The sequence below is a fragment of the Lithobates pipiens genome, unplaced genomic scaffold, assembly GCF_037356315.1.
Source record: "Lithobates pipiens isolate NorthernLeopardFrog02 unplaced genomic scaffold, aLitPip1_a1.2 Scaffold_35, whole genome shotgun sequence".
NCBI lineage: Eukaryota > Metazoa > Chordata > Amphibia > Anura > Ranidae > Lithobates > Lithobates pipiens.
The window spans coordinates 24,924,524-24,941,776 of record NW_027507811.1 but is presented as its reverse complement, the minus strand read 5'-3'; the positions used below and the strand labels follow the sequence as shown (position 1 = coordinate 24,941,776).

The 17,253-nt window shown below is 44.6% G+C and overlaps 2 protein-coding genes across 3 annotated transcripts in view; both read right to left on the bottom strand.

Moving 5' to 3' along the window:
* Positions 1–17,253, bottom strand: part of LOC143956205 (uncharacterized) — a 58,596-nt gene that overhangs the window by 26,267 nt on the left and 15,076 nt on the right. The gene's annotated exons all lie outside the window — the stretch shown is intronic.
* Positions 4,328–12,307, bottom strand: LOC143955417 (oocyte zinc finger protein XlCOF7.1-like). Its single transcript, XM_077465468.1, has 6 exons — positions 12,104–12,307; positions 8,631–8,774; positions 7,995–8,148; positions 7,781–7,878; positions 7,546–7,684; positions 4,328–6,167 (listed from the first exon to the last, which is right to left on the bottom strand). The coding sequence occupies exons 1-6, from the start codon at positions 12,305–12,307 to the stop codon at positions 5,467–5,469; spliced, it is 1,440 nt and encodes a 479-aa protein (XP_077321594.1). The 3' UTR covers positions 4,328–5,466.

The following is a 17,253-nucleotide window of genomic DNA, read 5'->3' as shown; positions in this document are numbered from 1 at the left end:
CCGATCGTGTGTACGTGGCTTTAAAATATAACTAAAGACAACTTTTTTTTTTAACATTTTGAATAGGGAGAGAGGTAATAACTCCTGTCAGGTTTTTATTACTGTCTGTGCCACCTGAGGAGGCGACTCACCCTCTCTAATTGTCCTGTTTACCATTATCATTGAAAGTGAAAGTAAAAGAATATGCCAAATTTTGGGTTATCCCCGGAAAAGTAACAGAGGGGAACAGTGGCAGCGGGTGCTCAAAATTTTTGGGGGGCGCAAACAAACTGAAAAATTCTGAAAAAAACTCATCAATTGCAGCCTGACTGTGCCATCAAACGCAGCCACTGTGCCCATCAATTGCCGCCACTGTGCCATCCAACACAGCCACTGTGCCATCAAACACAGCCACTGTTTCCATTGATTGCTGCCACTGTTTCCATCGATTGCTGCCACTGTTCCCATCGATTGCTGCCACTGTGCCCATCAATTGCTGCCACTGTGCCCATCAAACGCAGCCACTGTGCCCATTAATTGCCGCCACTGTGTCCATCAAATGCTGCCACTGTGCCATATGAAATGCTCCCACTGTGCCCATCAAATGCTGCCAGTGTGCCCCCCCACCCGCCGACTGCCTGACACTTACTTACCCTGTCTTTCGGTGACATCGGCAATCGGTGTCCTCAATGCTCCTCGATGTCTTCTTCCTTCCTATCTTCCCGTCCTCTGCTATGCTTGGACTCCTGATAGGCATCCAGTCACAGCGCCTGTTGTTTCAGACAATCAGGTGATGGGTAACAGACCCGAGGATTCATTCGCTTTCCTAACACAGCCGAGTGAACTGCGAGCGCCAAGCATGATGCTCACTGTTTACCTTTTTTGACGCCTATTAGAGCCTATGGCTCTAATTAAAAAGGCAATGCACAAATCTATCTATTGGTGATAGAGGGGGTGGCAGGAGAGAGGGGGCGGTGCCCGTGCGCCCTTATGGACGCACCGCCACTGGAGGGGAAATCTTCCAGTGTCTACATAGCTCCCAACTGTCCCTAATTTCGAGGGACTGTCCCCGATTTGGAGCAATGTCCCTCTTTCCTCCTCATTTATGCCTCATTGTGGTGTGATCTATATAGTTGTATATAAAATGCACTATTTAACGTTTAAAAAGTGTTTGCCAGTGCTAAAATTTGTCCCTCATTTTTACCTCAGAAAGATGGGGGGTATTCAATGGGGACACTAGTTCTGGTGACCTGGGGGCACCAAGAGTTTTCCTTAATTTGTAGAGATTCCCTCTCACTTCCTGTTTTGGCTATGGGACAGGAAGGGAAATCTCCCCAATGGGACACAGATGCCAAATTTAAACCTTACAGGGGTTAGAACCCTCCCTTGCTCTATCCAAAATGAAAAAAAGCTTGGCCTATAGTTATACATTACACTAGGTTCACACCTATGCATTTTTTATAGGTGTACCTGATACTCATTCACATGGGGGGGGCAGGATCTGGGGGCCCCCTTACTGAAGAGGGCTTCCAGATTCCAAATAAGCCCCCCGCCTGCAGACCCCCACAATCACCAACCAGGGTTGTGGGGAAGAGGCCCTTATCCCCATCAACAAGGTGCTTTGGGGGGGGGGCGCTTGATTGTCAACCCCCTTTCCTGACCTGCCAGGCTGCATGCTCGGATAAGGGTCTGGTATGGATTTTGAGGGGGATCCCACGCCTTTTTTTGCCAGCAATTCTTATTTGTACACTCAGCTGTTAGCAGGGAACCCCGCTGACAGCTGATGACTGTTAGGTTGTTAAGGAGGTGGTGGCCGGCTCCCTGACCCGGTCCTTAACAACCAGCTATACACAGTTTGTTAGAGAGAAAAAAAAATGCAAAAAGCATGTTCAAAACCACGAAACGCTCCTGAAAACTGCATTGTCACCAGCAAGACTTGTTGCCGGAAATTCAGAGCGTGTTTATACAATTCCGACGCACAAAAGTCCACGCATGCTCGGAATCAAGCAGAAGAGCCGCACTGGCGATTGAACTTCATTTTTCTCGGCTCGTGGTAGGTGTTGTATGTCCCCGTGTTCTTGAGGTTTGGAATTTCCAACAACATTTGTGTGACCGTGTGTATGCAGGACAAGTTTGAGCCAACGTCCTTTGGAAAAAAATCCACGGTTTTGTTGTTGGAAAATCCTATTGTGTGTACATAGCCTAAAGGCAAAACTTTTTTTCTACTTTTGGATAGGGTGGAGAGGGATTAGAACCCCTGTCCCGTTTACCATTATCCTAGAAAGTGAAAGTAAAGGAAAATCCCCTCCAAAAAACAAGACGTTTTCCCTATAATTCTACTTTAACCACTTGCCAACTGCATAAAGAGGTTATACGGAGGCAAGGTGGCTTTCCTGCGCTGGATCACGTACCTAGGCTAGAACATGATCCTGCACTTCGGGACAGGAGGCATGCCGACTGTGCTGTGATTAGTCGCAGCACCAGCAGCCGGCACCCGCTGATTGTTGAGGAGAACGACAGAACAGAGGTCTGCCTATATAAACAAGGCAGAGCTCTGTTCTGTCAGTGGGGACGTGCTGGATTTTGTTTCTCTGCGAGGCAGGGAATAAAATCCAGCACATCCCTTAGTAAAAGCACCACATAGTAAACACATAAAAACTGGCTATTCACACATTTAACCCTTTGATCGCCCTAGATGTTTAACCCCTTCCTGGCCAGTGTCATTAGTACAGTGGCAGTGCATATTTATAGTGTATTAGTGTCACTGTTCCCACAGTGTAAGATTGCCCACTGCAATATTGAAGTCCAGCTACAAGTCGCTGATACATGCTGAAGAATGGGTGTACCAGGAATTCTGTCCTGTCATCCAGATCTTACACAGTGCACAGCACCGTGTGCTACAGGGACTGGAGAAGTGGTTTGAGAAAGAAGCTATGGGCTTTGAAATACATTACCATGCCACCTGCTATGCCCACTCAACCCTCCATTCCATGACAGTTCTCTTGGGATTCCCCAGCTGCCATGCATCTGCCTCGAGTGTGCTTAGAGGCTCCACTGCAGTCTGGCTTCCCTGTAGCATACAGTGCTGTGCGGTGTGTAAGAACTGGATGACAAGACAGGCTTTCTGGAATGTTGTAGCCGATAGGCTTGAGTTACCGCTTCATCAAGTGAGTGCCCTTCTTTTTTTTTTTTTTTTTTTTTTCATTTGAATAAAGGATTTCTTATGCTACACTTGAATCTGCGCCCTCTACTTATGTTTATGTGTTGATCCTTGCCCTTGCCTTAGTTAACCCTTTCCTTGTTCACTTGTTAAAACAAGCTACTCACGTCTCAGATATAAGAACAATTATTTCATTTAGCCTTCAAGGACGAAGTTTTTTTGAGAGGGGGAAGAGTGCAGGGACCCTAACTTAAAGGCTAAGTTCACCTTTGGACATGTTACTTGTTCCACCCGTATTTAGGGTAGAACATGTAACATGTTCCAGCTACTGCCTCCCCCCCCCGATCCCCAAAGGATCCTCTCCCCACACCCGCTGTCACAATTTAGATTTCAGTGATTAAACAAACTACAGTTACATTGGCCACTGCGGCCGTCACCTTGTAAGTAACGTCCTCCATGTTATCTTCCACGTTGGGTGTCAAGTAAGGGTTAAACTAGAGGTTTACCCCCTGAGGTAGGTTCTTTTGAGCTATGTATGTTACAGGGTCACTTTACACACACAAATACCTTGACGTTGTGTAGTTTTCCTTGATACCTTGCAACAAGGCTGAGGCTGCCATGGGGGCAATACTCAACCTTAAGGTGGGCCTCCACTTATAGTGATGAATGTACGCCATGTACACTGGCACTACAACTGTTCTCCAGTTAACTCTCGGTTTCTTGTGTCAATGCGCAACTTTCACAGTAACTTGCACTTTGGAGGAGCACGCTGAGTCAATGTCCACAACCACCTGTCCAGCGTTTTCCACTACAACCCCAGTAGCGGAGTGGCCCCTGTCGTGCAATTTTGCACGGGCTCCGCCGTGCATTCTACTTGACCCTGGAACTGCTGTACCTCTGTACAGGATGGCAATCTCTGTGGTGCAATTCACTCCTGTTGCCATGAGAGACAGACCAAGGGCAGAAGGAGTGGTGACCACATCTCCTTCGCTACTAGAGACAGTGCCACCTAGAACAGGTATGGTACATGCTACCGAAAGGCTGCTTGTTACACTTCTGTTGGCAACTACTTATGTCCTCACGTTGCTCCACTCTATACTGATGTCTTCATACCCCAATGTATTATTACCCATTTGTTAACTGTGTACCAGTTAGTTACAATACACCACTTTAGTAACTTCAGACGAGGAAAGGACAAACTTTCAATACTTTATTTAATAAAGGTGCAAAGTTAGACATTTTACAGTCCAATAGGCAAGACATAATACTTTCCTAATTCCCTAGCTCTAACTACATGCTTTACTGCTGCCCCGGCATACCTGCAAAAGAGCATTCCAGTGCCGATAGTCCTGTACAGAAGGGGTCCCTAACCCAGGCCATGGACTGGTACCGGTCTGTGGCCTGTTGATGACTGGGCCACAAAGCAGGAGGTGAGCAGCGACTGCGGTCCGCATGGGGGCTTTCACAGATCAGGGTTGCCGCTCACCTCTTGCTGTCTGGCCATGCTTGTGTGTCCTCTTCCAGCTCCTACGCCCACCCGGCCGACTGTGTCATGCTATCAGTAGGGCAAAAAATTAACAAAAACAGTGCTGCACTACTGAACAAACAAAAGTGTAAACCAATATATTCAATAAAACTAAAAATACTAATAAGTCCAAAAAATATATGAAAGTGAATCAAAGTTCATCAAAATTATCAAGTGACTGATTGAAGTGAATCCAAGATTATCAATTCACCAATAGTGCAAAGATTCAAAAAAGTGCTTGTGTTCTCCACCAGTATCACAGGCTGCTCACCTCATATACGAGTCAAAACCAGCAGTGTTAAGGAAGATTACTTTCGCGGTGTTGACACATTTAATCCTTTATATCAAACACCTGCTTTTTTGGGTTCCAAAGAACGCCGACTGTCTTACCAGATAGGATAAGTATGCAAAAAAGAAGGCAAGTCTTGAGATAGCCACAATGTGATGTCATTACGCATGGCTCTACTGAAAAAGTCAATGCCTTGACGACACGCGTATAGGGAGCGGAGGCTGCGTACTGACGTCACATCGCGGCCCTCTCCAGACTTGTTTGTCTGAATGCTATTTCAGCTAGCACGGCTTATATATAAAACCTATATTTTCTATAAATATTCTAGGACATTTAAAATCCCATATAAACTCTTCCTAATCTTGAGCATACGCTATGATGGGGATGTAGGGGCGAAACTCGCCAATCATCTCAACCCCATCCATAAATTTATCTAAAATATTCCAAGTGGGTTGGTTGATCCTTTCAGAAGTCCTCGTGTTTATTGTTCCATTGTTTTATGGACATAACGCTTCAGCCTACAACACTCCACCATATGTTTTTCAGTGGACTCAGGTGCTGTTTATTCTCTGGTGGAGAATTCTTTTTGGGACAGGAAAACGGCTTTTCATCGGTGTGAACTTTCATGTGGTTATCCCGGTTCCTTTTATCGGAGAAGCACTTTCCACACTTGGTACAGGTAAAGGGCTTCTCCCCGGTGTGAACTCTTAGGTGTCTTTTCAGGCTCGATTTCTCTGTATAAGACTTTCCACACTGAGAACATGAGAAGGGCTTCTCCCCGGTGTGGGTTCTCTGGTGTTGAACAAAATGTGATTTCTTTGTAAAGCTAATCTCACACTCGGAACAAGAAAAGCGTCTTTCAATGGTGTTGATGCTCTGAGGTACAACCAAGTCATGTTTATTGAATGAATTTTCACATTCCCGAACATGATGCAAATTATTGGGAGAAGATTCCTTGGAATTAGAAGGATCTGGTGATTTCACTGCAATGTGAAGGCTTTGTTGGACATTTGGGAGAATAGTATGTGGTTTATCTTTGGACTCCTCAGAATTAAACCAACCTGTTGATCTTACCATATGGTTAGGTTTGTTTTGCATATTTTGAGCAACAATGCTTATTCCTGGAGAACACTGTGCCACGCCATTATCGTCTTTGTTATAATGTCCAGATAAAATAAGACTTCCCTCTGGGGTATTCCATCCATTGGGCTCACCTGCTGAAAATGTTTTCTTATTATTAAAAATTATAACATTTTCATTATTCATGTTTTGCAGTTAGGAGTCAGCCATGCATGATGAGGAACAGAGATGAACCATCCATTCTAAACTGAGGAATGGAGATAGAAATTGCATATGGTGTACACTATCTCCTCCTCATTTGTTGGGAACATGACATTATATTGAGGAATGGAGATGGACCTTTCATATGGTGTACAGTATCTCCTCCTCATTTGTTGGGAACATGACGTTATATTGAGGAATGGAGATGGACCTTTCATATGGTGTACAGTATCTCCTCCTCATTTGTTGGGAACACGACGTTATATTGAGGAATGGAGATGGACCTTTCATATGGTGTACAGTATCTCCTCCTCATTTGTTGGGAACATGACGTTATATTGAGGAATGGAGATGGACCTTTCATATGGTGTACAGTATCTCCTCCTCATTTGTTGGGAACATGATGTAATATTGAGGAATGGAGATGGACCTTTCATATGGTGTACAGTATCTCCTCCTCATTTGTTGGGAACATGACGTAATATTGAGGAATGGAGATGGACCTTTCATATGGTGTACAGTATCTCCTCCTCATTTGTTGGGAACGTGACGTTATATTGAGGAATGGAGATGGACCTTTCATATGGTGTACAGTATCTCCTCCTCATTTGTTGGGAACATGACGTAATATTGAGGAATGGAGATGGACCTTTCATATGGTGTACAGTATCTCCTCCTCATTTGTTGGGAACATGACGTAATATTGAGGAATGGAGATGGACCTTTCATATGGTGTACAGTATCTCCTCCTCATTTGTTGGGAACATGACGTTATATTGAGGAATGGAGATGGACCTTTCATATGGTGTACAGTATCTCCTCCTCATTTGTTGGGAACGTGACGTTATATTGAGGAATGGAGATGGACCTTTCATATGGTGTACAGTATCTCCTCCTCATTTGTTGGGAACATGACGTAATATTGAGGAATGGAGATGGACCTTTCATATGGTGTACAGTATCTCCTCCTCATTTGTTGGGAACATGACATTATATTGAGGAATGGAGATGGACCTTTCATATGGTGTACAGTATCTCCTCCTCATTTGTTGGGAACATGACGTTATATTGAGGAATGGAGATGGACCTTTCATATGGTGTACAGTATCTCCTCCTCATTTGTTGGGTACATGACGTTATATTGAGGAATGGAGATGGATCTTTCATATGCTGTACAGTACCGCCAAAGCTTGCCGATTTTTAAATTCATTTGATTAACTTGCACACTTGATGGAAATACATTGAAATAGGAAAGAATGAATCTAAAATAGAAATGTGAAGTGTTGCTTTTTTTTTGTATATAATACTTACCTGTGCTGACATCTAGAGACGATTCCTCCTTGGTAATTGTCACAGTTTTTTCGGCTTCTTTCAAAGACTGCTGATTTCCACTCATATACAGCTCTTCTTCCTCTTTGACCTCAGTCTTGATACTGAACACTGCTACCCCCTAAAATCGTAAAATGATTGTAATCACTATTATCCTGAGGCTACATAGATAGATGATATTCTTCTAATACTGTTCAACATGCTCAGTTCCACCAACCTGATGATGATGAGGGATGGTGTGACCTTCCTGTGTGGAATCCCGGGAATACAGAGGACGGGGACATCTCTCTGGTGGGTTCCCATTACTGGATCCATCTGTAGGAAACACACACACTGACTGAATACATTGTTTCTATGTGTTTATCAGATGATGGGGGATCTAGGTGGAGCCTCCGTACTGCTCTCTCCTTTACAATAAAGTCTCCTCTTACCCGGTGATGTGAGGGGCGGCTGATTCTCCATCATGACGTCCTTGTAGAGATCCTTGTGTCCTTCTAAATACTCCAGTTCTTTCTTCACGCCATCCGCCTCCTCTTCTTTTATCTTTTCTTTTACACCAACATTAATATTGCTCCAGTTTTCACTCTGAATATAAAAATAAAACAAAAGTAGTAAAAATGCCTCTGCTCTTCCACAGAGACATCCTGACACCTTATATAGCAGGGGTCTCCAAACGTTTAAACTAAAGACCGGTCTACGGTCCTTCAAACTTGATGGGGGCCAGACCATGGCCAGTGAGAGTAAACAATGCCCCGTCTTTGGTATTAGGTGGATGACTAGTGCCCCGTTGTTGTTGTTAGTACAAGAAACAGTGCCCCATCATTGGTATCAGTGGGAGGAATAGTGCCCCATCATTGGTATCAGTGGGAGGAATAGTGCCCCATTGTTGGTGTCAGTGGGAGGAATAGTGCCCCAAGGGTCAGATAAAAGCAAGCAAAGGGCCCTCGGGCCACAGTTTGGAGACCTGTGCCTTATAGGAACCTGACACACACAATGATACAGTCACCATCCAGACACATCCCTTGTCTGTTACTGGATAATGTCCCAGAATTCCCGGCACCGCTCACCTCTCCTGTCAGCAGATCAATGATCTTCTTGGTGACTTCTACTATCTTCTTCTCATTATTTCTTCCTGGAACCAGTAAGGAATGTAGAGGAATCAATATGGAGTAGTCTCCATCTCCTGATGTCTTCTTCACAACTATGTTATCCTGTGGAGAGAGATTACTAATCACTATAAATATTTCCCAACAAAAGAAGTTGTAATTTGCTTCTATTATGGTCCTTCTTTACACCCAAAAAATTTGGTACTGCTTAATTTTTTGGCTGCATACATAAGAAAAAGTAGAATCAAAATAAGCCCCATCACTGGTGTCAGTGACCGCAATCAGAACCCCCAGTATTGGTGTCAGTGACTGCAATCAGAACCCCCAGTATTGGTGTCAGTGACTGATATCAGAACCCCCAGTATTGGTGTCAGTGACTGCAATCAGAACCCCCAGTATTGGTGTCAGTGACTGCAATCAGAACCCCCAGTATTGGTGTGAGAGACCGCATTTAGAACCCCCAGTATTGGTGTCAGTGACTGATATCAGAACCCCCAGTGACTGATATCAGAACCCCCAGTATTGGTGTCAGTGGCCCCAATCAGACCCCCCAGTATTGGTGTCAGTGGCCCCAATCAGACCCCCCAGTATTGGTGTCAGTGGCCACCATCAGAACCCCCAGTATTGGTGTCAGTGGCCCCAATCAGAACCCCCAGTATTGGTGTCAGTGTCCCCAATCAGAACCCCCAGTATTGGTGTCATTGACTGATATCAGAACCCCCAGTATTGGTGTCAGTGGCCCCAATCAGACCCCCCAGTATTGGTGTCAGTGGCCCCAATCAGAACCCCCAGTATTGGTGTCAGTGGCCACAATCAGAATCCCCAGTATTGGTGTCATTGACCGCAATCAGAACCCCCAGTATTGGTGTCAGTGTCCCCAATCAGAACCCCCAGTATTGGTGTCAGTGACTGCAATCAGAACCCCCAGTATTGGTGTGAGAGACCGCATTTAGAACCCCCAGTATTGGTGTCAGTGACTGATATCAGAACCCCCAGTGACTGATATCAGAACCCCCAGTATTGGTGTCAGTGGCCCCAATCAGACCCCCCAGTATTGGTGTCAGTGGCCCCAATCAGACCCCCCAGTATTGGTGTCAGTGGCCACCATCAGAACCCCCAGTATTGGTGTCAGTGGCCCCAATCAGAACCCCCAGTATTGGTGTCAGTGTCCCCAATCAGAACCCCCAGTATTGGTGTCATTGACCGCAATCAGAACCCCCAGTATTGGTGTCAGTGACTGATATCAGAACCCCCAGTATTGGTGTCAGTGGCCCCAATCAGACCCCCCAGTATTGGTGTCAGTGGCCCCAATCAGACCCCCCAGTATTGGTGTCAGTGGCCCCAATCAGAACCCCCAGTATTGGTGTCAGTGGCCACAATCAGAATCCCCAGTATTGGTGTCATTGACCGCAATCAGAACCCCCAGTATTGGTGTCAGTGTCCCCAATCAGAACCCCCAGTATTGGTGTCATTGACCGCAATCAGAACCCCCAGTATTGGTGTCAGTGACTGATATCAGAACCCCCAGTATTGGTGTCAGTGGCCCCAATCAGACCCCCCAGTATTGGTGTCAGTGGCCCCAATCAGAACCCCCAGTATTGGTGTCAGTGGCCACAATCAGAATCCCCAGTATTGGTGTCATTGACCGCAATCAGAACCCCCATTATTGGTGTCAGTGGCCCCAATCAGAACCCCCAGTATTGGTGTCAGTGGCCCCAATCAGAACCCCCAGTATTGGTGTCAGTGATGGCAATCAGAACCCCCAGTATTGGTGTCAGTGACCGCAATCAGAACCCCCAGTATTTGTGTCAGTGCCTGCAAAAGTAATCCCAATTTCACATGACTTAACCTGGCCAGACATGAATATTTGTCCACTTCAGCAGACACTGGACGAATTTTAATCCATGTATGGGCAGGCTGATTGTACCCAAGTCGATCCAGTGATTAACTTGGGCACAACCAGCCCATTGGATCTTTTTACATACGATTACTGCCAGCGGCTACAGCCGCTAGCAGTAATCATTGTGATCTGCCGGCCTGTAATGCTCCCTGCGACCCTTACCAGCAGAACACAATAGTGCTCCGGGAGGCATTCAGTGTTGAGCGATTTTCTTTTCTTCCACCCATGGCTGAAAGGAAGAAAGAAAGAAAAGTAAATCTATGGGCTGGCTAACCAAAACATCATTTTCCAACAGCAATTAGGCAGTGGCCATGGAGAAGTTAGAAAGAACTGCAAAGTCTGGGTACCCATTGGCACTGAAGGGCAAGCCCAGTGTGCCCACCCAACACGGCATTAGGAGGTCTTAGGAGAACGGATGCTCAGAACCTAAAGAGCCGCCTGGTCTTCACCAGACCTCCTGAGGGCAGAGTTGTGTTTGGTAGCCGTCCACACCCAGGTGGTGACCTTCTGACTCACCTCAGCAAGCAGCTTTTGGGAACTAAATGGAAGTATGTAGGTAACAAAAACTTTTAAAAGGTTATTGTTTTTTCCTGGTCTTAAAAAAAAAAAGAATATACAGACACAAATACCAAAAGTATTGGGACACCTAACTTTAATGGCATCCCAGTCTTAGCCCGTAGGGTTCAATATTGAGTTGGCCCACCCTTTGCAGCTATAACAGCTTCACCAGTTCTGGGAAGGCCGTCCACAAGGTTTAGGAGTGTGTCTATGGGAATGTTGGACCATTCTTCCAGAAGTGCATTGGTGAGGTCAGGCACTGATGTTGGACGGGAAGGCCTGACTCAGTCTCCACTCTAAGTCATCCCAAAGGTGTTCTATGGGGGTTGAGGTCAGGACTCTGTGCAGGCCAGTTCAAGTTTCTCCACCCCAAACTCGCTCATCCATGTCTTTATGGACCTTGCTTTGTGCAAAGTGTGTACTCACCTTTGTTGCCAGCGACAATAACAATAATGTTGAGTTATTTTGAGGGGACAGAAAATTTACACTGTTATACAAGCTGTACACTCACTACTTTACATTGTAGACAAGTGTCATTTCTTCAGTGTTGTCACATGAAAAGATAGAAGAAAATATTTACAAAAATTTGAGGGGTGTACTAACTTTTGTGAGATACTGTATGTGTGTGTGTATATATATATATATATATATATATATATATATATATATATATAATTTATTTATTTTATTGTAGGTAAAAAAAAGGAAGATTAAAAAAAAAAAAAAAAAAAAATTGGGAAATTTAAAAAAAAAATCATCATCATTAGCAACTTGCAGGTAATTTTTTTGTCAGTTAAGAAAAAAAAATTGTCAGTTAAGAATTTTTTTTTTTTTTTTTTTATTTGTAAACAATGTGCACATTTGCAACTTGCAGGTAATGCGACGTTGAAATAAAACTGGCGCAAAGGTATTTTATCAGGCAGGAATCAATAAAATGAAACAAACGTGTTGGCGGTGCTCCCAGAATCCTCCTCACCTCCCCGGTCAGCAGGTAGATGATCTCCACTGTGAGCTGTAATATCCTCTCCGTCAGGTTGCTGCAGTTTTCCTCCATCGCTCTCAACTCTGTCCCATTCACTTCCTGCAACAATAGTGCCCATCCCCCAACCCCCCCCCCCTCCCAATGGTCAGCTTTATTGGTAAAAGGCAGTCCCTTCTGTGATTGGTTTGCCTCAGCCATTTTGTTGTAGCCCACGAGACTTGGGAGAAAACACTGTTACTCCTAAAGTAAAGCTGTATATACTGTGTGTATGTATATGTATGTGTGTGTGTGTGTGTGTGTGTGTGTGTGTATATATATATATATATATATATATATATATATATATATATAAAAGGATGAAGGCAGGCAGGGAAATATAAAGCCCACAAATGCTTTTTCTCTAGCACTTTTGCTTTCACAGTACAGAAAAAAGGACAAAAATAATGGGGTACCCCCAGAAAATCTATAACAGGACCCTCCTCCTTGATAAGTGTCTTTTCAGGGGGGACCCCACTCAAAAAAAGTGTGGGGTCCCTCCAAACCCTCCGACAAGGCAGCTCATTCACAGGTTGATGAGCACAAGACCCTGACCTGGTGGTTGTGGGGGGTCTGCGGACAGGGGGCTTATCGAATCTGGAAGCCTCCTTGGAAATAAGGGGGCCTCTAGATATCCGCACCCCAACAATCCATAGCACCCCTATTCAATTACACACAAAAATGTTAACAGTAAAGTAAACACACATTTTGACATCCATTGTGAATCATGTCTTCCAGCGATGCAGATCCTCTTCAATCACATTGATTTTGGGGGGGCAATAAAAATTTTTTTTTTCATAGTGTTAGAAAATTTTGCGGAGGGTTAATTTTTCTCCTTCACTGATGAGGCTGTACTGATGGGCACTGAGAGGTGGCACTTATGAGGTTTGCACTAATGGGCACCTATAGGCTGCACTGATGATGTGGCAATGATGGGCACTGATGAGGCAGCACTGATAGGTGGCACTATTGAGGTGGCACTGATGAGGCGGCACTGATCGGTACAGATAAGGTGGCACTGATGGGCATTGGAAGACAGCACTGATGACGCGGAACTGAAGGGCACTGATGAGGTGACACTGATAGGTGGCACAGATAAGACGCCACTGATGGGCATTGATAGGCAGCACTGATGAGGCGCCACTCATGGGTGGCACTTATGGGCACAGATAAGGTGGCATTGATGGGCGGCACTGATGGACACAGATAATGTGGCACTGAAAAGGTGAAACTGATGAGGCGGCACTGCCACTGATGAGGTGGCACTGAAGGGCACAGATAAGGTGGCTCTAATGGGCACTGATAAGTGGTACTGATGGACACAGATAAGGTGGCACTGACAAGGTGAAACTGATGAGGCGGCACTAATAGGTGGCACAGATAAGGTGGCAATGATGGACATTGATAGGCAGCACTGATGAGGCGGCACTCATAGGTGGCACTTATGGGCACAGATAAGGTGGCACTGATGGGCACTGATGAGGAATTGTTTACCTGTTGCCCACCCCTCAGATAAATTGCTTTTAAACATCTCAAAGATAAAGACCTCTTGTGTCCCTTAATGGATCAGAAAGAAAAAAGGGTTTTTGTACCCACTGTGAACCAAATGCAAAAATTGTGGGTGTCGCTCGGACTCTAAAGGATCCCAATCCCTGTACCAACCGCTGTGAGTGCCAGCTAGGGACAGAGCTTGGCTCAGCTCTAGACATCAATGTATTAAGGGAAAGTGACCCATAAGCCAAACATTGCTGCAAGCTCTGTGTGGGAAAGTATGTGACAGCCTCAGCCCGGCCCCAACAAGGCCACAGCCCAAACGTGTTTTGCTCCACCCCAAGGTGGGGGTGAAATGCGTTGGGAGGGATGTATACTGGTTGGAGCCAGGCTGAGGCTGTCGCACAGGAATTACAGTGATGTGCGGCTGTTGTACCCACTGTAAAAACTTTTTCTTGAAGACATAGGTCTCACCCTTCTGTGTTCACGGCCATGCTCTCCGTATTACTTTGCTACAGATTGAATCATGTTGGAGGAAGGCAGGTTTGTCCTGTGCTGGCTTACATTTTTTAATTGCCAGTGACCATTTCTCCTGTAGGCGGCAGTATAACCTGAAGATTAGAAATGTCCAGTGTCCCTTTATGGACATTAAAAACACACAAGTGTTTAACACTCATCTTTCCCCAGTGCAGTATAAGTTTAAAGCACCAATACCTGCCAAAATCTTCTCTAAAGTTTTGGATAAACTTAAAAAGGATCAAGACCAGTGGTCTCCAAACTGCAGCCCGGGGGGCTGGATGTGGCCCTTTGCTTGCCTTTATCCGGCCCGTGGAGCAATATTCCTCCAACTGAAATTAACAACAGGGCCCTATTCCTCCCATGGTTATCAATGATGGGCCATTATTCCTCCCAGTGATACCAATGATGGGGCTCTATTCCTCCCAGTGATACCAATGATGGGGCTCTATTCCTCCCAGTGATACCAATGATGGGCCATTATTCCTCCCAGTGATACCAATGATGGGGCTCTATTCCTCCCAGTAATACCAATGATGGGGCCCTATTCCTCCCAGTGATACCAATGATGGGCCATTATTCCTCCCAGTGATACCAATGATGGGGCTCTATTCCTCCCAGTGATACCAATGATGGGGCTCTATTCCTCCCAGTGATACCAATGATGGGGCTCTATTCCTCCCAGTGATACCAATGATGGGGCCCTATTCCTCCCAGTAATGCCAATGATGGGGCCCTATTCCTCTCAGTGATACCAATGATGGGGCCCTATTCCTCCCAGTGATACCAATGATGGGGCCCTATTCCTCCCAGTGATACCAATGATGGGGCCCTATTCCTCCCAGTGATACCAATGATGGGGCATTATTCCTCCCAGTGATACCAATGATGGGGCATTATTCCTCCCAATGATGGGGCCCTATTCCTCCACCTAATACCAAATGTGGTAATGTTCACGGCCACAGATGCCAGGGAAATTTCCATTTCTGCTGGCCACAGTCCCAGCCCCCTTAAAGTCTGAAAAACAATAAACTGGCCCTTTGTTTAGAAAGTTTGGAGACCCCTGGCCAGGATCATTGTGTTATTCTCTATCTGTCATCATGACCTCCCTTCATTGTCCGTTATTTCCCCATGGTGAACACCTGTACCCTTTAGACATCTACAGGCCAAGAAACTAGATCCTCTGGCTCTAATGTCACTCTAATTCCGCGTACACGCGATCGGAATTCCGGGCAGAAAAAGACAGATGAGAGCTTTTCATCGGAAAATGCGACCGTGTGTATGCTCCATCGGAATTCAGCTGTCCGAATTTCCGCCAGCCAAAAATTGATAGCATGTTCTAAATTTTCCAGACGGAAAAACTTTCCATCGGAAATTCCGATCGTGTGTATGCAATTCCGACACGCCAAAAATCACGCATGCTCAGATTCAACTACGAGATGGAAGCTATTGGCTACTGGCTATGGAACTTCCTTTTTCTAGTCCCGCATACGTGTTGTACATCACCGTGTTCTAAATTATCGGAATTTGGTGTGACCGTGTGTAGGCAAGACAGCTTGAGCAGAATTCCGCTGATGGAAAACCATCAGAGCTTTTTCCGACGAGAATTCCGATCGTGGGTACGCGGCATTACACTGTTCTAGAATGTTCAGCAGATGATCTACTTACCATCTCATCACTTAGAAAACATATACCCTTCTCCAAAAGCCAAATTCCAATAAGTCACCCTTGTAGCGTTGCTGATGAAGAACAATTGTGATCAGCGGCAACAGAAAAAAAGAGTCCACACTATGGTATACCAATGAGAATTTTATTGCTTTCACGTAATGCATATATGTTTATGTAGCAAAGGAAGGAAGGACGGCTTGAACTCCCACCATTGTTCCCTGAGAACTTTAGTAGTTAAAGGGGTTGTAAAGGTTTGTTTTTTATTTTCTAAATAGGTTCCTTTAAGCTAGTGCATTGTTGGTTCACTTACCCTTTCCTTCGATTTCCCTTATAAATGTTTTTTTTCTTTGTTTTCTTTGTCTGAATTTCTCACTTCCTGTTCCTCCTCAGTAAGCTGTTTTGGCTGACTAAACACCGCTCGGATGATGGTGTGAAGTTTACTGAGGAGAAACAGGAAGTGAGATATTCAGACAAAGAAAAAAAACATTTAGAAGGGAAATCGAAGGAAAAGGTAAGTGAACCAACAATGCACTAGCTTAGAGGAACCTATGTAGAAAATAAAAAACGAACCTTTACAACCCCTTTAAGTCATTTGAACCCATAAAAGAGACATTCCATTGTCCTCTCCCACCCAAAAGGTAGTATTTCCTGTAGCCTTCACCACTGCTACAGGTTTTATCCCGCATGGAACCCTTCTGGTTTTGCATAGGGACATGGTGGTGTTGAGGCCCAGGACTTCCTTCTTACCTAAAGGTAGTTTCTTCCATATACCAGGACATGGTTCCTCTGTCCAGCTCTAGTTTAACCCAAAGCACATCTCCCTCCATGGTCATTGTCCATCCTATTCCATTGCTGTGTAGCTTTCCCCTCAATTCCTGTCTGTATGACACAACAGGAAGAAAGAAAAAAAAATCCCGAAACCGAAAAAGGCAAAACATTTTGAGTCTTAAGAAAAATTCCAACAACAATTTGAACTGGAAAAAATTTACTGATTATTAGTAAAAATAAAATAAAAAAAGAGAGACCACATTACAATAATAAAACTAAAATGTTCCATAATATGCACAAGATTAGGAAGATTTTTTTATGATAATTTAAAGGGAATATAAATTACAGTTGTGTGTGTGTGTGTGTGTGTATATATATATATATATATATATATATATATATATATATATATATATATATATATATATATATATATATATATAATCTCTACACACACTGACCAAAAGTATTGGGACACCTGCCTTTACATGAACTTTAAAGTGGAAGTAAGCTCCCCTATTGTTTTCAGCCAAGGAAGCTGCCATCTTTGCCTCTGTTTAATCTTCAACTGCTATTGTGCTGCACATGTGATTCGTTATGACACCAGCCATTGGATGGCTTGATAGTTTGGCTGAGAGCACAGCCAATGTGCAGTTAACATTCCC